A 25,862-nucleotide genomic window follows, 5' to 3' on the forward strand; every position below is an offset into this window, starting at 1 on the left:
CTCTGCTGTACCTTTCAATTAATTTATTTATTTTTATAAAATCTGACACCCGAGACTCTGCTGTGGGAAACCTAGGGTTGAGCCTGAGGAAGGAGGGAGCGCTCCCAAGAGTAAGTGTGTGTGTGTGGGGGGGAGTCGAAAGGGGCACCTGTTGGCTCACCGGAGTCGCCCACTGCAAAGGGACTCTGGTCCTAGCAGTTAAAGACTCTGGTGGTGTGTGTGTGTGACTCCTTGAATGGTGTGTGAATGCTCGGGCAGCAGCTTCTTTAACACTGGCAAACACAAAACAGCCACACAAAACTGGAACAATGTATTGCAATCAGGAATAGTATGTCATACCTGAGTCAGTGGGCAATGCCTGCCCAAAGAGACTAAGGAGCCCCCTGTGCTTCACAAACAAAGAAAAATTGCATGCATAGCTACATTACAGAAAGTATTTCCTCTTTGGCCAAAAGCCACAAATGTAAGTATATTGCTTTTTTTTTTTTTTTTAATGTCGGGGGCACCACTGTTTTCTACAAGCAAGAGAGCTGTGAATTATTATGGTATTTCTTAACACCTTGGTAAAGTGCATCCGGGCAGTACCACAGGCATACAACGTGGATTAGCATCAGTATGAACCGTAGATGCACCACGACAGTAAGAGCTTACAAACGGCGCCCCGCCCGCTTGCTTGCTTGCTTTGCCAACGGGAGATGAGACAGAGCGAAGCTCCCGTGGGCAGCAAGAGGGAGTCTGAGCGCTGGGTGTGCACCTCGAGACGGTCGGCCTGTTGGTCGATCAGCATATGTAAATAAGCCGCATCCTGCTGGCAAATCAGGAAATTAGAAGAGGGGAGAGCGTTGGCCCATTGGAGGGTAGCCTATGGCGAGATGGCGTGTTCCCTGCTCCTGATCGAGTTTCGAGCTGTACGGCGTTCGCTAGGTGGTTACCCCGGCGACGTAGCGAGTGACGCGACGCGGGCTGGGCGTGCCGGGCCCTCGCCATTGGCTGCGCGATCGGGCGATAGCGGCGGCTAGCGTGTCGTGCCCTGGGTGTCCTTGCTCAGAGAGGAGCGGCAGCCTCAGTCTGTAGCCTGCGTGCGGCGGTTCAGCGCCAGGGTGGTGAGTGGGGACCGGTGGGGCAGGGGAGGGCACGAGGGCCGCGTTTGGGTCAGGCGCGGTGCGGACAGACCGCTGTTTCGACACGGGTCCTCTGTGGCCGGGCTGTGGCTCTGGACCCTGAGCGGCTCCTCGGAGATCAGCCGGATAACCGGGGCGTCGCTGCCCCCAAGGAGCGGTGGCGGCCGCGGCCCTGCGTTCCGGCCCGCCTTACCTGCTTCCCGAGGTGGCGGGCGGAGAAGGTCAGAGCCGCTGTCCCGGTGCCTTCTCCTTGATGTCGGAGGGCGCGGCAACGCGCAGGGGCTCTGCGGCTGTAGGGAGAAACTCAGCTTTCTACGTGCCCCCCCCATCCCCTCCGGCCCCTGTGCCGGTTTACAGCGGGCTGCGGATGCCCTGTTCCGCGGGCGGTCCAGCCTAGATAACACTGGAGTGCTGCGCCCCCAGACTTTCGCGAGGGGTTTGAGGGGCTATAGTGGTGGGCATACGTTAGTGTGGTTTCCATTTTTAAAAACAAAAAACGTTACCTGACACTTTGACACCGTCTGTGTGGTGTCATATGCTTTTCAGTGAGCTCCGTGCAGGTTTTTGCTCAGCTATTTTTGCCACTCGATTCCTTTATAATGTAGATATTGCTGAATCAGCCAACAAGAGATGGTAAATTTGTGCTGAGATAATAGATGGTGTTGTAGAGGTTTGCTCTGAGGTTAGTGAGAGATATGTGACAAATCTTAGGTATTTAAGCCGAATAGTCAAACAGTTAAGTGGTAGTTTAATGCTCTAAAGCATTACATACAACCAATCTAGTTTGCTTTTTACACTCTGGTTAAATTGTTGAAAGGATTGCAGTTGTTTTTTTTTGTTTGTATTTTGTTTTGATTCCAAGAATGGATTGCTTTATGTAAGTCTCCTGGAAACTTTTGATTGAAAACAAAGGCAAGCAGGAAATGGATAAGATTTATAAAGCATCCCTTTTGAACCACCACTTTGAAATTTAACAAAATTATATTAATGATAAACTTCAGCTTTATATTTAATGTCTTGCTAATTTCAAGCTATAAGTGTAGCTATAAAAATATTTTAAAGATAATTAGGAATATGAGCTTATAATATGCGTTGAATATTTTTTTACAGCACTTGGTAGTGCAGAATCGGTGCATGCAATCTTCATCAATGTTTTCTAGAAATGCCAATTGCATAGCAAAAAAATAAAAGATGCACTTCAGGCAGGTTAAATAAACATGAAGGCTTTAAAGAACCCTTTTAGATTAGGAGTTACTGCTGCTCAGCTAACCCCAAGATCAGCAGAGGCATCCTGTATTTCGTAGCAGCAGTTAATTATAAAACATTGGCTAATAATAGATATTATGGAGGGTTATTTTCATAATCAAATGAATGCATTTTTCCCTAATTGATTTTTGTGAATACTTACTAGTTTTGCTTAGAAATGTGAGGAGTAATATCTGAAGAAAGAATTTGGAATCTTTCTAGATCTAATAACAATTTGTTAATTGTCTAGATAATAATTCCAAATGTCAGAATTTAGGATTTGTATTACTAATTTTAGGACCGGACCCTATATAGTCATGTAGTAAGTACTAATACTGATTTTTCTGAAACAGCGTGATATTCAAAAGTACTAGTATTTTAATAGGATATTGCTATGCCTTTTCTATTTGTTGCTTTGTTTCAAAATATTTGGCACTAAGATATTCCTCTGGCTATGTCTTATTTAGTTTTCCTAATTAAAAGAAACCTTCCATGCTGCTGAGGAAAAAACATAATACCGCTTTGGAACAGTTTTGCAAGAACATAAATTTATAAAACAGTGCATAAATTATATTACACAGGGAAAAACTATGGATAATGTTGACTTTAATAGGAAGTTTCTGTTGTTTTGTTGTGTGTTTGTTGTTGGTTTTGTTTGCTTGTTTTAAAAAAAACTTCTGTCAGGAAATGAAAGAATTTGTTCATAAGGAAGGCAGTCCTCTCAATGATTTTCCCCAGTTGGTTCCATCAGCAATGAAAATCCTGCCACACCTTCACTGTGGAAGGATAAAGACAAATATATTGGTGCTATTGATGCTCATATGATCGAGATCGGCATTGGTAGGAAACCAAGATGATTCTGGTATCTTCAGTAACACGAAGCAGATAATTTGCCCTGTCTATTATTTTATCCATTGAATGACAGCTTTGTTTACGATGTCCAAGCAAAATAAGTAATACTAGAAAGGCTGTCTCCCCAGAAGCCTGATTGTTACTTTTAAGGCACTTTGAAGTGACAGTGTGTAGAGCCCTCAATCCTCTATGGAAATCTCCACAGTGCTAGGTTTGTATGTGTAAATACTGAACTATAGAATTTCTCTATAAGTCAGATAACTATATAACTATATCCTAGAGTTCAAAAGATGCTTAAATAGTAAACATTCATCACAGAGTCTTATAAGTTGTTGATTTTGTGCAATGAGAAAAGCGAAGTCCCAGTACTAATGTATTTAAGAGTGTTTGGCCGTTTTGTTTCTATATGTTTCATGAGTAAACATCCTTGATGAACTTGTCTAAAGGTATAACACAGAGCAAATAGACTAGGATGCAGTTTTTGTACAGAATATCCATGTTCTCAGTTATGTGAAAGAGAGGTGTGAGAGTTTCTGTTATCTATTTAAATCAAAGTGGATGATGAAATGCATCAGTAACCTGGGAATTAGTTATGGGTACAAGAGAACTGTTGCAGAATACTGTATGTGAGAAGGATTCATGTGTTTCAGATGAAGAACGAACTGTTTTAAATGTCATCAACTTGAATCACTGAAGAATATTGAGCAAAAAGTAGAGAAGACAATCAGAGGAAGATAACACTGCAATTCCTGCTGTTGAAGTTGAGCATTACCAACAACGGTTTGTTGGTAGTTTATATAGTTAAAATAAAGCTAATCAATATTTTTGATAGAAAGAGTGAGTAGAAAGAAGTAACAGAACTTAGTGAGTGCTTACATAGAGCGGTGGTAAAAACAAGAAGTTGAAGTGGTATTATCAAAATTGTGTGACAGGAAGATACTAAGAGATGTCATGAAAGTGATGAAATCTTGTTAGTAAGACTTTTTGAAGAAACAAAGGAGATGTGTATTTAAAAAAAACAGGATTGAGAAGGCAGGAGCAGATCATATTGTATTTTAGAAGATTAGAAATTAATGTGTTTTACATGGAAAGTTGAAAGGTGACGATGAGTTTCCTTACTCATCTGTTAGTTAACTGTTTTTTGGTTTGTTTTTTTCTTTTTTTTTTTTCCCTGAGAGATGACTTGCAAAAATTTACATAGCTCTATCCTTTTTCCCCAAATCTCGTACTTGCTTATGTGAAATATTATTTTGTTGCAGGTTTGCTAAATATAGAAAAACAGTCTTGAAAATGTTGTCCAGACTCTTTCGAGTGCATGGCTTTTTTGTAGCCTCTCATCCATGGGAAGTCATTGTGGGAACAGTGACTCTCACTATCTGTATGATGTCCATGAAGATGTTCACTGGGAATGACAAGATATGTGGCTGGAATTATGAGTGCCCCAAACTTGACGATGTAAGGATTTAAATTCATGTTATAGTACTTACTGTTAATCTGTAGATGCAGGGTTTTCTGTAGAATAAGATCAGGTTTGATGTATTAGGAGGAAAGTAGCTATACAGAAAGTTCTTTAATATCCAGCATGGGAAAAGAAGGCAATAAAGCTGGATGTAAGCAGTGATGCACCTACAGAAAGTTTTCATTAAACCTAACTTTCAGTGGCATGGTATCTAGTGAGCAAGCATTTGATATTCATATTGTTTGCAATATTTTAATCTTTTTTAAGACAGATTAGCAGTGATACTTATTTTATTCCAAAGCTTCATTTTTAGTGCCACTTCATAGTGGATTGTTTGGTTTTTTTGTTACTGAAACTTGACAAGAAGTTACTGCTTAATGTAAAAGCTAACTAAATCACTTTGTATTTCAAATAGGATGTTCTGAGCAGTGACATCATCATCTTGACAATCACGCGCTGTATAGCAATCCTTTATATATATTTCCAGTTTCAGAATCTAAGGCAGCTTGGGTCAAAATACATTTTAGGTACTGTATCTGATGTTTTTATTTATTTATTTATTTTCTGTATGCATTTTAATTGTTTTTTAAATATAAATTAGTAATAAATATGAGATTTTTAATACTTCAGAACAGGATTATTTTAATTCTTTGCTAGACAGCAGAATAAATAAATGTTCTGCATAAATCAAAGTGCAGCTCTTTGAGAGATTTTGTAGGATTATATAAACACTGGAAATGTGATTATTGAAATAATCGTGTGAAACACTAAAAATATAGAGCTGTTTAAGCCAGTTTTCAGTTTTGCTGATAAAGAGAAAATTTGTGGCTTTAATTTTTCACAGTCTTACTTTGAATGCAGTACAAATTTTAGATTTAAATATCTGTATAATATTAGCATCCTCATCAGTTTGTATCTCAACTGTTGTTTATGCACTCTGAGAGATGAGAATTGCAGTTTGTTTGCTTCAGAACTGATCGAAAGGCATATTGTTTCTTTCTTCCTTTTTTCTTTTTTTCCTTTCTCTCCCACTATATAAAAAAGAATTTTCCTTTTTTTTTTTTTTTTTTTAAGGTATTGCTGGCCTCTTCACAATCTTCTCAAGTTTTGTTTTTAGTACAGTGGTAATTCACTTCTTGGATAAAGAATTGACGGGTTTAAAGTAAGTAATGAATTGTTATTCTGGATTTCTTGCTTGAATTCTTTTTCCTGTACAATAAATCTTGTATTTTACCCTTAACATATGCCTCTCTCTTTCAGTGAAGCTTTACCGTTCTTCCTGCTTCTGATTGATCTTTCAAGAGCGAGTGCGTTAGCCAAATTTGCGCTCAGTTCCAACTCACAGGTCAGGGGTTTTTTTTTGTTGTTTGGGTTTTTTGTTTGTTTGGTTGGTTTTTGCAATGGAGCTTTTGAATTTAATATTCAACGATGAATAATCCAGGTGGAGAGACATACAGGTGAATACTATATTGGTGATACGTAAAAAGGATTCAATTTAATCCATATTCTATGTTCTGTATTGTTTTTTATTCAGATCAGTGTTCAATTGTGTTGTGGTTTTGGCCAGATTGGCCAAGCAGAACGACAGATGGCCCTTCCCCCCCTATTTCCAAAGAGAGGAGAGGAAGAGATAAGGAGATTTATGAGTTTAGAAAAAGAACTAAACTACTTTAATGAAAATAATAATAAATAAGGAAATAAGAAATAATAAAATATTTTTTTTTTAAAAAAAGTATACAGTATATACAAAACCGTATCCAGCTCCCAGGATGACGATCGCGTCACCAGCAGACACAGGGAAAGTCCCAGACTGGAGTCAGTGATGGACAGGAGCTGAATTCTGGAACTAGAGTCAGGAATGCTCAGATTGGGATCAAAGGCAGACGAACAGACAGGGTCCTCCTCAGACGTCGGCCATTGAAGAAAGAGAGCGAGCCAGAGCCGCCTTGCCCCTTTGATCCCTCAGCTTTTATACTGAGTGTGATGCAGATGGGATGGAATACCCTGTTGGTCAGTTTTGGGTCACCTGTCCCATCTGCTCCTCCCTGCAGGTGGGACCCCTCTATGCTTCTCCGCTTCTGACCCTCTAACGGGGCAAACAGCGAAGTGAGCTGACCTTGGTTGTTATAGCAATAAGTCTAAGCAAGAGCCTCTGTGCATACCATTCCTTGGTATAATCAGGTCTTATCACTCTGAGAGTGAACAGTGTCTGAACAATATGCTGTTAATTTCAGACTTTAGTCAGTTAGAAGAGGCCCAGCTAAAAAGTAAAATTACAAATCAGAAAATTGGTTCTGTTTTACCTTAAACCAGGACAAATTGAATGATAACACTGTACAACTAGTGTGCATAATCATGTCAGCTAAGTTAATTGTATGTATGAGTACTTTATAGGTTCAGAACTTTAAACACCAATGTTTATAGCTCTATTAAGGAGGCTAGAGTTCCTAGACTGAAGTCTTCCATTTATTGATAGAAAAAAGTTAATTTGTAGGGCTCAGGAGCAGTATATAAATAGACATTTAATGTTATAATGCCGATACAGAAAAAAGCATATTTTCTAGACAAAAATCTTAGCAGAACAAACATGGCATATGTGTAGATAAATACATATTCATGCTCTAATGCAATTAACACAGCACAACATGAAGGATCAACAATATATCTTGCCTTTTGTACATTGGAATGGTCATTTCCTAATATTCTAAGTTCTGAAATAAAAGTACTTTTAATGAAATTCATTTATACCTACAAAATACTGTACATTGTAATTGAGCATAATAATTGTGACAAAAATACAGTATAATGTACAGTAATATACTATAACATATTATATATGAGTATATTGTACATTCTCTATATATGCAATATAATAGTGTGTTATATATTATTATATAATAATTACGAGTACAGAATTTTTTATTCATTTTCAAGAAACTATTTCACAAATAGGTTTTTACTCCCTCTCCCCTCAAACTACTACCACTACCAACAAAACAGCAGCAGGCCTCTGGAGTTTTCCATGCCTGGCTTCTGGAGGAAATCCCTTTCTCCCCAGGGCAGTCTTAGTGTCTTTTATGTCCTCTTTTCTGACAGCTGAGTCTAGAGGGAGCTGGGGTTGTTTAGCCTGGAGAAAAGGAGGCTGAGGGGAGACCTTATCACCCTCTACAACTACCTGAAAGGAGGTTGTAGAGAGATGGGGGCTGACCTCTTCTTCCTGGTGACAAGTGATAGGACGAGGGGAAACGGGTTCAAGTTACGTCAGGGGAGGTTTAGATTAGATATTAGGAGACATTTTTTCACTGAAAGGGTTATTAAACATTGGAATAGGCTGCCCAGGGAGGTGGTGGATTCACCATCCCTGGAGGTGTTTAAAAAAAGGGTAGATGGGGCACTTAGGGACATGGTTTAGAAGTGGCTCTTGTCAGGGTAGGCTAAAGGTTGGACTCGATGATCTTAAAGGTCCCTTCCAACCTCAACAATTCTATGATTCTAAATAATTTAAGATAAATAAATTTAAAAAAGGATACAGATATGTGGTTGCAAGAACTTTTGAGATGCTGTGACATGTGGCTTCTATTTTATGTCTTGAAGTGTAGAAGTCCTGTTCTTCTGAATGTACTTTAATTAAAGTCTGTGCCCATCAGTGTTGTAGGAGCTTAGAATACTGATGAGACAAAGGTGGAGACTTTGAAAATTAAATAATCTTGTTGTGTAAATAAAGACTGTCAAAGTATAATAGTTTATGGGAAATTAAGCAATTAAAGAATGTATTCTCTCATAATAGTTAATTTTCAATGTCTGTTTTATAAGGCCTTATCACCATAATACTACTCAATTTACTAATCGTGTTATGTGCACTCTCTTACTTTGATTTTTGTCTTTATGCTAATGTAATCTTTATTTTTAGGATGAAGTAAGAGAAAATATTTCACATGGAATGGCAATTTTAGGCCCTACATTTACACTGGATGCACTTGTGGAGTGCCTTGTGATTGGTGTTGGTACTATGTCAGGTGAGACCTTGTATCGTTCCTATCATTCCTGTTAACATCTTAAAGCAGCTGCTAAAACTTTCTCTTGGGCATTCTTTCAGGACATGCACACCTATTTCATATTCTTGCAAAAACTAGTGTTTCTAAAAATGACTCCAGGTGAAAGAAAGTTACTCTAGTTCAATTAAAAATAACCAATTTACTTTGTTGTTCCCCCCAGTCTTTTGATCTTCATCAGTTCTGTGTGCAGTAGCAGTTGTCTTTCCTTAAAAAGAGAACGTTGAATGTAATAAGCAAAGGATTTTCATGTGCAAATAACTAATTTCTTTGTAAAATAAATTGCAGTTCCATAGTGAGTGAGGTTTTTTGTTTGTTTGTTGTGTGTGTTGGGTTTTTTTGTTTTTTAAACTAACATGCATACCTTAAAGGCATCTTTCAAAGCACTAGCTTTTTAAATTCGTTTGGACCTGGGGGGGGGGGAAGGAAATGTGTGTTAATAAGCTGTTTTCCTGTTTACACCTAGGGGAAAACCACTTCGTTTTGGTGTACCATGTAATTGATTTTATTTTTTTTTTTTTAATTATTTATACTGTTAGCTCTGTCATCTTTATTAAGGGGGTTCTGTAATGCATGTGCGACATGGCATATTGACTTTTTCTAGATACCAGACTAGTGAAAGAGTAGATGGGGTATATACTCTTTTATTCCCTGAACACTTAATTGGCCATCTTTTACAAGGGATTTCAATACATAATGTTGACTAATTGTTCTTTGCTTAGATAAAGGAGGAGTTTCATGTTTTCATTGTGAAGCTTTAAAATCTTAGTAAACTAATTATTTTTATATTTATTTAGATTTACACTTTAAAAATTTTCTGTATACCATACTGTAAATACGTATTGTGCTAAGCTGATACAAAATGACCAGGGCTTAACATGCTTGTTTTTCATTAATCTAGACAGTTCCCTCTCTAGTCTGCAGTGCCAGATTAATGGTTTTTTTTCTTACTTCTGCAATGCTTCAAGTATATAGAAAGCCTGGTGCATATTCAGATGTTAAAAACTTTTTTTTTTTTATGTAGGCGTGCGACAACTTGAAATTATGTGCTGCTTTGGCTGTATGTCTGTTCTTGCCAACTACTTTGTCTTTATGACCTTCTTTCCAGCTTGTGTGTCCTTGGTATTAGAGGTAAGACCAACTTCAGCACAACATCAAGCTTAGTATTCAGACCCTGTGCTTCTTGTAGGCTATGTATTTCATCACTGAGGTATACGCCAGCATGTTTGTCTTCCTTTAGAGGTGAACAGGAAATGCACAGAAAGAGTTATGGTGGTTCAGCTGATGGATGTAACTTGTTAATGCCATTGAAAATGAGTCACACTCAATAGTATGAGTACGGATCTAAAGCAGAGTACAAAAATTCTATTTTACATTAATGGCTGTCCAGGGTTTTTCACTTGTTAAAGTCTAACGTAGCCTACAGTCTACTGTTTAGCCTAACTCTTTTGTTGGTAATTTATTAATGATCAAATAAAAATACAGTGGTGAAGCTCATTTGTTGGTCCTTCTAATACCTACTAAATGGGTTCTATTTTTTAATTTTGTTATTTTTGCAGCTTTCAAGAGAGAGTCGTGAAGGGCGTCCTATATGGCAGCTTAGCCATTTTACTCGTGTTCTGGAAGAAGAAGAAAATAAACCAAATCCTGTAACACAGAGGGTCAAAATGATTATGGTTTGTGGCTTTTTTTTCACCTGTAGTTATGCAATCAGTAAGATATCCTGGTGCAATGAAGAAAACTTTTGTTTTCTACAGACATGTGTTCTGTATCCCATTAGTCTGGTTTACCGTGGTAAATTTTAATAACATCCCCTGTATCCACACCTCAAGTCTTCCTGTGTATGCCACTACTTCTGTGCAAAACACTCATGGCTTTTTCATGTGTACTAATCCTCTTACCCCTACAATGCCCTCAGCTTCTTCTGATTATTACTTGAGCCAAGAGGAAGGATGTGATGGGACAGGCTCAAAGCTATGAGCGTTATGATAGGCCAAAAATGGTGTTGATGAGAGGTGTGGAAAATCAGCCTTTAGCTTTAGACTTTTGAGGCATGGGAAACAAAACAAGCAAATTTAAAAAAAAAAAAAAGCCCACACAAAAAGCTTAATCTTAGTAGGTTACTCCAGTACCTCGTTACAGTTGAAAATTTAATGTTTGTTTTGTGTTTTTAATACAGTCGCTGGGTTTGGTTCTTGTTCATGCCCACAGTCGCTGGATAGTGGAACCAGTTGCTCAAAACAGTACTGTAGAAAATGCAGTGGGATTGGCTGAGAATGCACCGAAGAGAATTGAACCTAATGTTTCATTATGGCAGTTCTACCTTTCTCGGTAGGCAACTTCACAAGAGAGAAGTGTATTTCCTCGATTAGGGTCTATTCTCCAGTGCTGCCAAGCTATGATCCTAGGGTACAATACTTGTAAACTTGCAGATCTGACCACTGTAGGATTTCTTGGAACCAGAGATGTCATTTCATAAGAAATATTTCAATGTTATGCTGTTTGTTCAATCTCCTTGAAGTAATAAGAACATGATCAGGAACCAGCTGTCCTGTGTGCATCATAACACTATCTTTTCCCACTAGCACTGACACCTTTCAGAGCACACTGGAAAATAAATTTTCTGACTGCACTAGAGTAATTATTTATGCAGAGCTTCTGACCATTCACATACAAGTGCAAAAGCCATGTCATTCTTGCTTTTCCTTCAGATCAACTGAAGTTAGTGGCAGCTGTGGTTCCATGTTACTTCTGAAAACACAGAACTGTCTCTTAGGTTGTGTGTCGTGTCCGTGTCCCCCCCCCTCCCCAAGCAGTTCAATTTGCATCGTAGTAGTCATTATTGGTAGATGATGATAATTGAAATTTTCCACTTTATCGCTGTTAAATAGTGAATGTTTTCCAGTCATTTCTCTTACTGAGGCTGCTTTTTAACAAAGATTTAGAAAATAGCTAATGAAATCTAAAAATTTTTTATTACAAAGAGTGATTTCTCTACCCTAACCTAACATACTTGAATGTCCTATTAGAAATGTCTTTTGACAGGAGTTTCAGTAACTGTATAAATGATGATCAAACTATTACCCTTTCTAAAGCAAAGGGATGTTAGAATGTTGTTATAAACAAACAAATTGTATATACCATGTATTTACTTCTTGATTTGTCTTTTTTAGAATGGCCAGTATGGATATTGAACAAGTAATCACCCTTGGATTAGCCCTTCTCCTTGCTGTGAAATATATTTTCTTTGAGCAAGCAGAGACTGAATCCACACTCTCACTGAAGAATCCCATAACATCTCCAATGATGGTCCGGAAAAAGGTCCCTGAGAACTGTTGCAGGAAGCAATCTGGACTTCTGAAAAACAATCAGATATCTAACACAGTAGAAGAAACTTTAGTTCCCAAAGATGGAAATGGTAATTTCGGGCATTTTAAAGTCTGAACCTATTCTTGACTATTTGGAACAAAGAATGAAATCATAGAATTGTCTAGGTTGGAAGGGACCTTTCAGATCATTGAGTCCAACCATAAAATGGAGCCCGTGTGCCATGGTATCACTGGGCAAAATCTGTGTTATGTTGTATTTGGGATCAAAATTTAAGATTTTTGTAAACCAAAGTTTATTTTAATTGTCTTTATGCAGCTGAAGTCATAAAACCTGTATTAGCAGAGTTATCAACCAAGGACACATTTGTAGTTGGCAGTTGCAGCCCTGTGGAAACGTCTTCATTTCTTAATAGAAAAGAGGAAGAAGTTGAGTTACCTAAAGAACCACGTTCTATTGCGGAATGTATTTGTATACTTGGAAATGCAGAGGTATGGAAAAATAATTTATTTTTTTTTTAACCTCTACTGCAACATCTGATTTAAAAATTCTTACAGTTCATTTTCCAGCTTTTAAATCACAGAATGGTAGGGGTTGGGAGGGACCTTCAGAGATCATCTAGTCCAACTCCCCTGCCAAAGCAGGTTCACCTAGAGCAGGTTGCACAGGAACAGTGTCCAGGTGGATTTTGAATATCTCTAGAGAAAGAGGCTCCACAACCTCTCTGGGCAGCCTGTTCCAGTGCTCTGCCACCCTCAAAGTAAAGAATTCTTTCCTCATGTTGAGATGGAATTTTTCCTGTGTTCTAGCTTGTGCCCATTACCCCTTGTCCTGTCCCCAGGCACCACTGAAAAGAGCCTGGCTCCATCCTCCTTACAACCACCCTTTAAGTATTTATAAGCATTGATGAGATCCCCCCTCAGCCATCTTTTTTCCAGACTAAAAAGACCCAAATCCCTCAGCCTTTCTTCATAAGAGAGGTGTTCCAGTCCCCTAATCATCTTTGTAGCCCTTTGCTGTACCTTCTCCAGCAGTTCCCTGTCCTTCTTGAACTGGGGAGCCCAGAACTGGACACAGTACTCCAGGTGCGGCCTCACCAGGGCAGAGTAGAGGGGGAGGATGACCTCCCTCAACCTGCTGGCCACACTCTTTTTAATGCACTCCAGGTGACTATTGGCCTTCTTGGCCACAAGGGTACATTGCTGGATCATGGTCAACTTGTTGTCTGCCAGGACTCCCAGGTCCCTCTCTACAGAGCTGCTCTCCAGCAGGTCAGCCCCCAACCTGTACTGGTGCAGGGGGTTATTCCTCCCCAGGTGCAGCACCCTACACTTGCCCTTATTGAATTTCATTAGTTTCCTCTCCGCCCAACACTCTAACCTGTCCAGGTCTCGCTGAATGATGACAGAGCCTTCTGGTGTCAGCCACTCCTCCTGGTTTTGTAGCATCAGCAAACTTGCTGAGGGTATACTCTGTCCCCTCATTCATGTCATTGATGAATATATTGAAGAGGACTGGACCCAGTACTGACCCCTGGGGAACAGCTATTGACCGTAATGTCATTCTGCAGAGAATTATATAGCTTTAATAACTGGGGAGGGGAAGACCAAAAACAAGGGGGAGAAACAAAACAACATCCTTTCATAAGTTGCTTCTCCTCCAGGCAGTTTCTTTTGCATTTTCTTTTTCAGTGCAGATGAGAAAAACAGGTGTATGTTTTTGAAGTTGTAAAGAAATAATCTTTTATTATGAGTCTCCCTCTATCCCCAAAATTGTGAGGGAGGCAGCTTCATCATTCATTTCATACCAAGTTACTGAAGCTTTATCACGTATGCACATAAGTTGGTGTCTGAGAATATATTTTTTATTGTATCCTATTACAGAATAGTAGGGGTTGGAAGGGACCTTCAGAGATCATCTAGTCCAACCCCCCTGTCAAAGCAGGTTCACCTAGAGCAGGTTGCACAGGAATGCGTCCAGGCGGGTTTTGAATCTCTCCAGAGAATGAGACTCCACTATACTTGTTCTATTATAAAACCTGACATTGGTAGTTGATTCCTTTAGATGTTCTCTGATATTGTCAAAATAAAGTTGTTACCCTTTTTAATTTGGAAACATTTAAAAGGATTTTCACCAAGAGAATCTATACTTTCTTTTCCCACCTTTTCTTTTACGTTTCCAGAAGGGAGCAAAATTCCTTACTGATGCTGAGGTCATCAGCTTAGTTAATGCTAAGCATATTCCTGCATACAAACTGGAAACTGTAATGGAAACTCAAGAGCGAGGTGTGTCCATTCGCAGACAGATGTTATCTAAGAAACTCCCTGAACCTTCATCTCTGCGATATCTTCCTTATAGGAATTACAATTATTCTTTGGTAAGTAAAAGGCGTACAAGCAAAACCATTTTCCAAATCTATGAAATATCTGTTCCAAGTGATGTATATAAATTAATAATGAGCTTGGTCAAAACTGATGTAGAAGGGGAGGAGGGCAAATGTAAGGCACTGCCTTTTATCATTTTTGATGTTTTTAAACCTAGGGAGGTAAGGTAAGTTTTGCAGTTTACACAAAAAATATTTCCTACCTAGGTATGCAGTTGCCTTACCTCCTAAATGCAGAATTCTACTCATACTGAGCCTGAGTTCAGTTGAATGAAAATAGTACCTTGAGCTCAAGTTAAAATGGAAGTTTATATAAAATTAATTTAACAGTATTAAATTAATTTTATTTAATAGTGTTTAAGACTTAATAAGATTCACTAGGTCTTCCAAATACTAGACTTTAATAGTATTAGCTGTTGATAGCTGTAGCTGTAACTTTTTGAGGTGGCAGTTGGTTGCTTTATGGGTAGGGTTGTGGGCTTTTTGCTAAGATGCTTTGTTGTAGTCACGTGCATAGTATGTAGCATGCTGTACTGTATCAGTGTACATGTAACCTTAATAATACCTCTCTATTATTTTTGTAAGGTTATGGGAGCTTGCTGTGAAAATGTGATTGGATATATGCCTATTCCTGTAGGCGTAGCAGGACCACTATTTTTGGATAACAAAGAGTTTCACGTTCCAATGGCGACAACGGAAGGATGTCTTGTAGCAAGCACAAACAGAGGATGTAGAGCAATATGTGTAAGTATTGTTTGACTAGCTTGAAAAAATTTCTATATTATAAAACATATTTTGGGGAGATACAAGGTGTGGGGTTTTTTTTGACTTCCTAAAAACTAAAATTTACTTTCGGTAATCTTACTTTGTGTCATGGTTTAATCACAGCCAGCATCTAGGACCACGCAGCTGCTTGCTCACTTCTCCCCCCCCAGTGGAATGGGGAGAAGAATTGGAAAAATAAGGAAAACTTGTGGATTGAGATAAAAACAGTTTAATAGGTAAAGCAAAAGCAGTGCATGCAAGCAAAGCAAAACAAGGAATTCATTCGCTACTTCCCATTGGCAGGCAGGTGTTCAGCCATCTCCTGGAAAGCAGGGCTCCATCATGCGTAACAGTTACTTGAGAAGACAAAATGCCATAACTCTGAACGTCCCCCACTTCCATCTTCCCCCAGCTTTTTATATACTGAGCATGACGTCATATGGTATGGAATATCCCTTTGGTCAGTTGGGGTCAACTGTCCCGGCTGTGTATCCTCCCAACTTTTTGTGCGCTCCCAGCCTACTCGCTAGCGGGGTGGTATGAGGAGCAGAAAAGGCCTTGAGTGCTTAGTGACAACCAAAACTATCAGTGTGTTATCGACATCCTTCCCATCCCAAGTCCAAAACACAGTACCACAGCAGCTGCCAGCAAGAAAGTCAATTCCATCCCAGCCGAAACCATGACACTTTGTTTCCCTTCTGCTTTGATTTTTTAGCTTGGTGGAGGAGCAAGTAGCTGCATTCTGGCAGATGGGATGACTCGAGGACCCGTTGTAAGGCTGCCCACTGCTTGCCAGGCTGCAGAAGTGAAAGTTTGGCTTGAAAGCCCTGAAGGCTTTAAAATAATGAAGGAAGCTTTTGACAGCACAAGTAGGTTAGTATAATGGCTATTCCAGCCTTATTTCCTGATATAAGGCTTCTGTGGATGGTAGAAAGCTCCTAATTGTATTTCTGTGTGATGCAGTACAGGAAATTACTTACTCATTTGAGCTATCCCGTGTAGTGTGAATCTAAGAAAACAAAAGTCACTCTGGCTATATACCAAGGCTAGTAATAAACATTTTTCCGATAATAAGTGGTAAAGAACTAGATCATAGCAACAAATACATTTGCATTGTGTAATACTTAACACGTAATTTTGTCTAAGCATTTAAAAATAAACATAAAAGCTTATTTGGATTTTTAGTAGTTATTATGCAAAAAGTAATTACTAACATTAGTAATATCATCTGAAAGGCTAGATTCCAAACTTTGAATTAATTTGTGAGGTTCCAGAGACTACGGGATAAAATAATGCTAGAACTGAAATGCTTAAAAAATGTAAAACAGTATTAAGTTTATTTCAAGCCCTAGAGTTTATTCTAAGACTTATGACTACCTGCTTTCTTTAGGAAGATTTGGAAAGAGATTTCCACATCAGTTATGTTTCTTATCAATCTTACAAGTGTCACCCAAGGACATATGTATATTTTGGCGAGAATAACACATGGTGCTGTTTAAATGCAGTGTTTCCCGAACTTTGTTTGACTCTTACTCTGTATGAATAAAGCTTTGACTTGTGGAGCTTGCACTGTTGTTGAAGATGATAGCATGGGTTTTGCCTTGCTGTAAAACTGACATAAGAATTTCCAAAGACCTAATTTTTAGTTTATACCTGGTAGTCAGATGTTTTAGGGAATACAAAGGAGTTAAATTTATGTTAGTGCATATTTTATTTCATGAAGTCTAGGGATAGAAAGCATAAAAAGGCAGTGAACACTTTTAAAGTAAGCATTTTAAAGTATTTACTTGAGAGAACTATGTGCGTGGTAGCCATGATGGTTTTTTCCTGTGCTGAGGGAGGAGTACAGATAGCACAGTGCAGTTAACAGTGCTATCTGTCATTTTGCTACTTAAAACTAATTTAATCTTTTTCCTTGAGGACTGTAAGTAATTAAATTTTCTTGCAGGTTTGCCCGCCTACAAAAACTTACCATCAGTTTGGCTGGTCGTAACCTTTATATCCGTTTTCAGTGTGGAACAGGGGATGCAATGGGAATGAATATGATTTCAAAAGTAAGGTCCAGTCCCCTAAAGTCTCTCTCATAAATGTGTATTTCTTTTTAAAATAAATAATTGTATCCTACCAATCTGTGACTACCTGGCATGTGAAGACAGAAAGACAAGACATAACATTGTTTGCAGTACTATAAAATAATAAAAGTGTTTGACCTTGTCAAGCGTAAACAAGAATAGGATGAGAATGATGAAAGAAAAAAGGTTAAAGTAACTTTGTATTTAATTTTTTTTTATTTTTTAAATAAACTGTTCTTGATAATATGGAAGTTTAAGCTGTTTGCTCTGTTGCTTTGAGCCAAAGATTTTTATCCAGCACTAATTTAATCTGTTATTGTGTTATCACCCCTTGTAAATAAGGGATTAGAAATCTGGTGAGTGGCAGTGGGGGGGGGGTGTTCTCTTTGTTTGACTGGTTTTGGTCTTTATGCAAATATGTGGAAGAACCCGAGATGTGACCCATAGACTGGGGGGTGCCTTGTACTGTTTGAGATAAGCTTTAATACTGATTGCCTATTCTATATGCAATTTCTCAGAACCATTACATAAATGGATCTGGCCATAGACAGGCACTAAATATAGCAGTCCTTTTGTCTGACTTCCTAGTGTAGAAAAGCGCTTTCCACTATGTCCAAAGTGAATTCATTTCATGCTTGTACTGTCTGCCTTGGTTCATGTTGCATCTTCAGTATGGTAAGCATATGCCCGTTCACCTAGAATGCATCTAGAGTCCACATGTACTGGGGAGAACCAGTTATTCCCCATATAATTCCCAAAGTGGTTAGAAAAAGGATAGTGATAGATTATTTTTTTTTCTTTTAATCTTTTTTTTTTCCTCTCTCTCTCTCCTGTTTCAGGTTACTTGCTGAAATCAGGTTCTCTTCTTCAGCTGTAACTGATGATCTGGTTAGACTTAATCTAATCTTGCTGTTCCACTGTCCTTGAGTAGCTTGTTTTACAACCATAATGATATACTAGCCCTATATCTGTTTCTCTTTTAACAGGGTACTGAAAAAGCACTGGCAAGGTTGAGTGAAGAGTTTCCTAATCTCCAGGTTCTAGCTATTAGTGGTAACTATTGTACAGACAAAAAACCTGCTGCTATAAATTGGATAGAAGGAAGAGGGAAGTCTGTTGTCTGTGAAGCAGTCATTCCAGCCAAGGTTGTTAGAGAAGTAAGTGTCTGCCTTATTTCATTTTTTTTATAAAAATGAATATATTTTACAAAACTGATACATATTTTATATTACAGATATAACTGTAAGTTGTGTTCCATGTAAGGATGATCCATATGTATATTTTTAGACTACTGCTGTAGGAGGTCATTTTTCCTGAGAACCTCTTACAGTAGATTTTTTTTTTCCTTCCACTGTCTCTTCTAAGATCATAGAATCATAGAATTGCCCAGGTTGGAAGGGACCTTTCAGATCATCTAGTCCAACCATCACCCTAACTCTGACAAAAGGCATCACTAAACCATATCTCTAAGCACTACGTCTACCTGTCTTTTAAATACCTCCAGGGATGGTGACCCTACCACTTCCCTGGGCAGCCTGTTCCAATGCTTAATAACCCTTTTGGTGTAAAAAGTTTTCCTAATATCCAGTCTAAACCTCCCCTGGCGCAACCTGAGGCCATTTCCTCTTGTCCTATTGCCTGTTACTTGGGAGAAGAGACCAACCCCTGCCTCGCTACAACCTCCTTTCAGGTAGTTGTAGAGAGTGATAAGGTCTCCCCTCAGCCTCCTTTACTCCAGGCTAAGCCACCCCAGTTCCCTCAGCCGCTCCTCATAAGCCTTGTGCTCCAGACCCCTCACCAGCTTTGTTGCCCTTCTCCGGACACGCTCCAGCACCTCAATGTTTCTTTTTGTGGTGAGAGGCCCAAAACTGGACACAGTATTTGAGGTGGGGCCTCATCAGTGCTGAGTACAGGGGGATGATCACCTCCCTAGTCCTGCTCACCACACTGTTCCTGATACAGGCCAGGATGCTGTTGGCCGCCTTGGCCACCTGGGCACACTGCTGGCTCATATTCAGCCAGCAGTTGACTAACACCCCCAGGTCCTTTTCTGCCAGGCAGCTCTCCAGCCACTCTTCCCCAAGCTTGTAACGCTGCATGGGGTTGTTGTGATCCAAGTGCAGGACTTGGCACTTGGCTTTTGTTGAACCTCATAGCACTGACCTTGGCCCATGGATCCAAGCCTGTCCAGATCCTTCTGCAAAGCCTTTCTACCCTCAAGCAGATCAACACTCCCACCCAACTTGGTGTCGTCTGCAAACTTACTGAGGGTGCACTCAATCCCCTAATCCAGATCATTGATAAAGATAATGTGCTACATATTTAATGATGGTTATCTAGTTGAAGGCATTAGAATTTTCACTTTTTACCTTTGAAAAAATTATGCCACAGTTTGATAGTGGTGTGTTGGTTTTTTGGGTTTGGTTTTTTGTTGTTTTTGGGTTGTTTTTTTTTTTTTTTTTTTTCACGCATGGAGTTTTGCCTGACATTGTACCCGGTCATTTTGATCATTTCACTCACTTATTGTCTCTTGCAAAAACCTGGCATTCTCTTCAAAGTTTCTATGCCCCCCCCTACTATAATGAAAATAGATAATCAGGTGCTTCACTCAGTTCTTAAGCTACCTTAGGGTTCTTGCATGATGAAGGGTAACCTTTATAACCAATCCTAGTCCTAGCCTCTGGGAAACTTGTCCTACATCATAAGAGCTATCTTAGATTCTCTTCCACCTGAGTTCAGAAGATTGGCTATGTGTGTCAGACCAAATCCATTGCCCGTTACCTGGTTGCCAGCACTGGCCATGACAGACAGTATCTAGGGAGGAGTTTACACCGTACTCGGAACAGGCTTCCACCAACACGTTCAAGATTGTGTAAATTGGTGCTTTAGTATTTGATGGATTTATTTATTTTTTTTTCCCCCCCTCCAGTAATTTGTCCAGTCCCTTCTGTGAAACTAAGTAAACTTTTAGTACTAATATACCGAGCAGAATTCCACAGTGCACCAACACCTTGTGTGAAGAACTACCTCCTTTTTGTTGATGATATCATTTGATGATGCCCCAGTTTGTACTGGAAGAAATACTTGATACTTTTATCTTCTTCTTACTGCTCAAGACTTTATAGCTCTAATAAAGCTCTTCTACCTTCCCAGCTATTCTAATTTTCAGACTGAAAAGTACTAGTTTCTCTATGAGGAATGAGTAAAAAGACTATCCTAGCATGTCTTTGAACATCCTTATCTCTGGATCTTTTTCAATTCTAAAACTTCTAAAAATCTGGGTACAGAGTTGGACCCAGTATTCAAAGTGTGTGTACACACTGTACATTGGCATAAGTATGTGTTTTGGTCTTGCTTCCTAGTAATTTCCTAATTTTCGAATTGTTTGCATTTTTACTGTTGATTCAGTGGCAATATCTATTATAACCACAAGATTTCATTCCAGAGTAATAGTGCAGAGCCCATCCTTTGGTAATTGGTATTGATAGTTTTTAAGTAAACTTGGGATGTTTTTTTCCCACCTCTCAACTATGTACATCAGTAAACTTACTTACATTGAACTCTAATATATTAAACTTTATATTTTTGTAAGTATTGTAGACTTGTCACAGATCTCTGTCATCAGTTGCTATTCCTACTACACTGGAATATCTTAAATTTTATTCACAGCGCTATCTTGTTTGTTCTCTTTGATCATTTTTATACTAAATTCTGTGTAAATATCTGAATGTTTCAGAATACAGTCAATGTAGTATAAATATGCCACTTAATTTGATATTACTGTGCACAATGTTTATTTAGCAGTGTAGCACAGTATTGTGTTTAAACTCTTCAGTTTAGCTCTTAGCTCATGGAAACTCTGCTAAGGCACATGGAAAATAAGGAGGTGATTGGTGACAGCCAACATGGCTTCACCAAAGGCAAATCGCGTCTGACAAATTTGGTGGCCTTCTATGATGTTGACACAGCATTGGTAGATAAGGGGAGAGCAACTGACATCATCTACCTGGACTTATGCAAAGTGTTTGACACTGTCCTGCACGACATCCTGATCTCTAAATTGGAAAGGCATGGATTTGATGGATGGACCACTCAGTGAATAAGGAACTGGCTAGATGGCCACACTCAAAGGGTTGCGGTCAATGGCTCAATGTCCACATGGAAACCAGTGACGAGTGGCATCCCTCAGGGGTCAGTACTGGGACTGATGCTGTTTAACATCTTTGTCGGAGACACGGACAGTGGGACTGAGTGCACCCTCAGCAAGTTTGCCGATGACACCAGGCTGTGTGGAGTGGTCAACACGCTGGAGGGAAGGGATGCCATCCAGAGGGACCTTGACAGTCTTGAGAGGTGGGCCTGTGCAAACCTCATGAAGTTCAACCAGGCCAAGTGCAAGGTCCTGCACTTGGGTCATGGTGATCCCAGGCACAAATATAAACTGGGCAGAGAATGGCTTGAGGGCAGCCCTGAGGAGAAGGACTTGGGGGTGCTGGTGGATGAGAAACTCAACATGAGCCAGCAATGTGTGCTTGCAGCCCAGAAAGCCAACTGTATCCTGGGCTGCATCAAAAGAATCATGGCCAGCAGGTCGAGGGAGGTGATTCTGCCCCTCTACTCTGCTCGGGTGAGACCCCACCTGGAGTACTGTGTCCAGCTTTTAGAGTCCTCAGCACAAGAAGGTCATGGACCTGTTGGAACAGGTCCAGTGGAGGGCCACGAAGATGATCAGAGGGCTGGAGCACCTCTGCTATGAAGACGGGCTGAGAGAGTTAGGGTTGTTCAGTCTGGAGAGGAGAAGGCTCCGAGGAGACCTTATAGCAGCCTTCCAGTACCTGAAGGGGGCCTACAGGAAGGATGGGGAGGGACTCTTTATCAGGGAGTGTAATGATAGGATGAGGGGTAACATTTTTAAACTGAAAGAGGGTAGATTTAGATTGGATATTAGGAAGAAGTTCTTTACACTGAGGGTGGTGAGGCACTGGAACAGGTTGCCCAGAGAAGTTGTGGTGGATGCTCCTTCCCTGGAAGTGTTCAAGACCAGGCTGGATGGGGCTTTGAGCAGCCTGGCCTAGTGGGAGGTGTCCCTGCCCATGGCAGGGGTGTTGGAACTAGATGATCTTTAAGGTTCCTTCCAACCCAAACCATTCTATGTATTCTTATGTAGAGCAAAATTGGGGAGGGTTTACTGTCTGGTGCAACTTGAGAGGAAAGTCGCTATCATGTCAAGGTGAATTAATAGGATGTTTCTGCCAAGTTGGTTTTGTTTGTTTTATACTGAAGATGAATGAGAATTTGAAACAGAGAAGGTAACCGACGAATTTTTCTTAAAGGCATATGCAGTCCAAACCCTTTGCACTGACTTTTCCATTGTTACTTGGACGATGCAGTCTGCATTTGAGAGGGCTCCTTTTGAACAAAAATAAAAGTAGATATCTAGGACAATGATTGAGTAAAGGGGTGGGGTCTTATTAAACATGCAATGAGGCATTTCTACCTAAGGAATGGTGTAGTAAAAGTGTATCACTCTGCCTAGGTATTGAAGACAACTACAGAAGATATAGTTGAAGTCAATATAAACAAAAATTTGGTGGGTTCTGCGATGGCTGGTAGCATAGGTGGCTACAATGCACATGCAGCAAACATTGTGACAGCTATCTATATTGCCTGTGGTCAGGTGGGTTTGTTTTACACCAACTCAGCTTTTCTTTAATTCAGTAATTCTTAACCAAACACTTAGCTGAGTTTTTTGTTTTGTTTCTTCTTCCTGATATAAAGGATGCTGCACAGAACGTGGGCAGCTCTAATTGCATCACTTTGATGGAGCGAACTGGTTTCACCAACGAAGACCTGTACGTCAGTTGCACAATGCCTTCTATAGAAATAGGAACTGTTGGCGGAGGCACCAATTTGCTTCCGCAGCAGGCCTGTTTGCAGGTATAAAGCAGAAAGTTTAAGCAATTTAGCTTCCTAAATCAAAGCTCGCTTTCATGTTGTGTCCAAGTAATGTGGGAATGGGGCTTCTTGAAACTTGGTGGATTTTACATTAAAATTTTAGAATTATCTAATTGTTTTCATATATCTAGTTTTTAAAGTTCAAGATCTTTAATATTAAAGAAACTTAAAGCTAGTTGATTTGATATAATTTGGAAATATTTACTTTAACATTTAGCATAAATTTACTTAGATTTCATAGCATAATATTGTATATTTTTTCTCTTCAGATGTTAGGGGTTCAAGGTGCAAGCCAAGATAACCCTGGTGAAAATGCCCGTCAGCTTGCTAAAATTGTATGTGCTACAGTGATGGCAGGGGAATTATCACTAATGGCAGCTCTTGCAGCTGGGCATCTAGTCAAAAGCCACATGATTCATAACAGGTAAGAAATGGAAAAATTAATATCTTTCTCTGCAGTTCTGCCCTTCTTCCAAGTACACAAGATTCAATAATAATTACATGAATAATAGTTAAAATGATACGCTGCTATTATATGTTACAATCTAATGTAGTTATCTTGCTGTTTTTCTTAGGTCAAAAATAAATCTACAAGATCTTCAAGGAACCTGCACTAAGAAGGCAGCTTGAATACTAAAGCAGCTTTGAAATGAAGAATAGTTCTATTAACTGACCAGGTGCACGGGGGGAGGGGAGAGAATCTGTGAAGTTTAGAATGAAAATCACGTTTAATTCAACAATTTCTGTGGAAGATAAACTGAGAGATCAATGGACTTGTGTGAGACTACTTATGCCTTTGACCTTCTTCAGTGGTTAGAGATGACTTTGTGAAAGAAATCCTGTCAGATGTCTTGAACGTGGCTTTGGAATTCTTGCTCCTGTGCATCATTTTCTGAAGGGTCTGTCTTATGTTTTTACAGGTTGAGATTATTTTGACTAGTAAGCTCCTGGTAACTACCAAGGTGAAAAGTGATGTAATGTACTTTCTATGTTTTAATAAATAAATAAAAAGTTGGTCTAAGCTTGGGCTTGAATGCATAGGTCCTTGTCATCTTTATTTTCTGGTTAGCCAAGTATGTTTTTTTTAAAGTGATGGCAAGCCTAATCACTTTCCATGAACCCCCAATTTTAATTTTGTTTGCATGTAAAACTTAGGTCTTAAGCTTTGAGACAATTTTATTGAATCATATTAGTTTTATAGCAACCTCTCTATATATAGTACTTAAATTGCTGCTGCTGCTTCAACTAAGTAGCATTCAGTGTTTTACCCCCACAATTTAGGTTATTCCTTCATGGAAAACTTGTGACCTACAAAGTGCTGAACTATAATATGTACTGAAGTAGGGAAAAACAGTATCTTCAACTGGCTTGTCATTTTGTTCAGGTAGAAATAATAGATTTTGAAACTAGTAACTCCAAAAACAATTACAGGTCAGACAGCTTAGTAACTTAAACAAATGAAGTTTCTCAAAACTCATATATTAAAAAAAAAAACAAAAACAAAAAACAAACCAAACAAAAACCAAGCATGGGACTAGGATTGGATCCAGCCATGCCTAGACTCCTCTCTGAGAAGGAGTTTAGACAGCAAGGGGCTCCTTTCTGAACCTCGTGACTCAACGGGAGGGTCTCCCTGAGAGCTTGTCTGACCCTGGCCTCTATGCAGTAAATAATCAAGTGTACCCTGGCATCGAATCTTGTAAAACACTGTTGCATTCACTACTAACTCTGTTAAATCACTGCTTTATGTCAAACATTTCACTACTTCTCTCTTACAAGTGAAGTTAATCACTCCATCTGTGACAGTGTATTTATGTTAAGAAGAAACCTTATCCTTTTTTTCAATGAAAAGCACTAATTAAGGGAGATCAGTGAAATTACATGTTAATGTAACAAGCATTTTTTTTATTAAAATACTGTACTTGGACCAGTGAAGCAGTCTCAGGTGTTCTTAATGTAATACAGAAAACCCAGGTGTATTCTGGTTTGATTCATCTTTAGGAAGATTGCTTAAATGCATCACCCTGCCTAGTTAATCACAGGAGGAAAATTGTTAATATGCTTGATGGTTTTTTGGTTTGGTTTGGCGGGGAGGGAATCAGTGGATTGGACTGGGTTTCTTACAGGAAGGCTGCAGCATTCCTTAAAGGGGTGACTAGCAAAGGTGTTTTTCAAATGTGCAAATTTGATATAAACCATGATGGGTGGTTTTGCAGTACTGTTGCAAAATGTTAATTTTAGGATCCTGCACAACTTTGAGGTAGCAGTAATTTAAGATTTATTAACACAGGATTAGGTTGTATGATTTTTAACAATGCTTAATCATCAGGCAATGATCAAAGTGATTTAACAAAATTTGTTATAATCAACGCAGCAACTTAGTTAAAGATATGAAAATGGCAAGGTTCACCTGAGATATAGGACAGAGTTTTCTAAATCAAAGCACAAACAAAACAGATATAGGGGTTAACCTATATAATTGTTTCCTTTTCTGCAGATTATAGTAAATTTTGCTACCCAATGATTGAAATCAAACTATACTTGCTCTCTTCCCTTTGTCAGCTTCTGTCAGCAGACAGTCTGAAACTCCTAACTCTTTATCCCTGTGTCGGCTTCTATCAGCAAACAGTC

General features: G+C 39.1%; 1 protein-coding gene across 5 annotated transcripts; it reads left to right on the forward strand.

The window, feature by feature from the left end:
- The first annotated feature begins 982 nt into the window (after nt 1-982).
- On the forward strand, nt 983-24,265 carry LOC141735423 (3-hydroxy-3-methylglutaryl-coenzyme A reductase-like). Of its 5 annotated transcripts, none has more exons than XM_074568137.1 (21): nt 989-1,103; nt 3,869-3,998; nt 4,478-4,673; nt 5,093-5,204; nt 5,752-5,839; nt 5,938-6,022; nt 8,588-8,693; nt 9,754-9,860; nt 10,289-10,405; nt 10,909-11,060; nt 11,903-12,147; nt 12,375-12,547; nt 14,239-14,433; nt 15,025-15,183; nt 15,920-16,077; nt 17,153-17,258; nt 18,263-18,433; nt 22,813-22,953; nt 23,055-23,213; nt 23,501-23,655; nt 23,807-24,265. In XM_074568137.1, the coding sequence occupies exons 3-21, from the start codon at nt 4,509-4,511 to the stop codon at nt 23,859-23,861; spliced, it is 2,649 nt and encodes an 882-aa protein (XP_074424238.1). In that variant the 5' UTR covers nt 989-1,103; nt 3,869-3,998; nt 4,478-4,508; the 3' UTR covers nt 23,862-24,265. The 5 variants fall into 5 exon arrangements, with proteins under 5 accessions (XP_074424236.1, XP_074424241.1, XP_074424242.1 ...); XM_074568136.1 differs by having other exon boundaries at nt 1,043-1,103; nt 3,869-4,006; XM_074568135.1 differs by lacking the exon at nt 3,869-3,998 and having other exon boundaries at nt 983-1,103.
- Nucleotides 24,266-25,862: the final 1,597 nt, after the last annotated feature.

The sequence above is a fragment of the Larus michahellis genome, chromosome W, assembly GCF_964199755.1.
Source record: "Larus michahellis chromosome W, bLarMic1.1, whole genome shotgun sequence".
Taxonomy (NCBI): Eukaryota; Metazoa; Chordata; class Aves; order Charadriiformes; family Laridae; genus Larus; species Larus michahellis.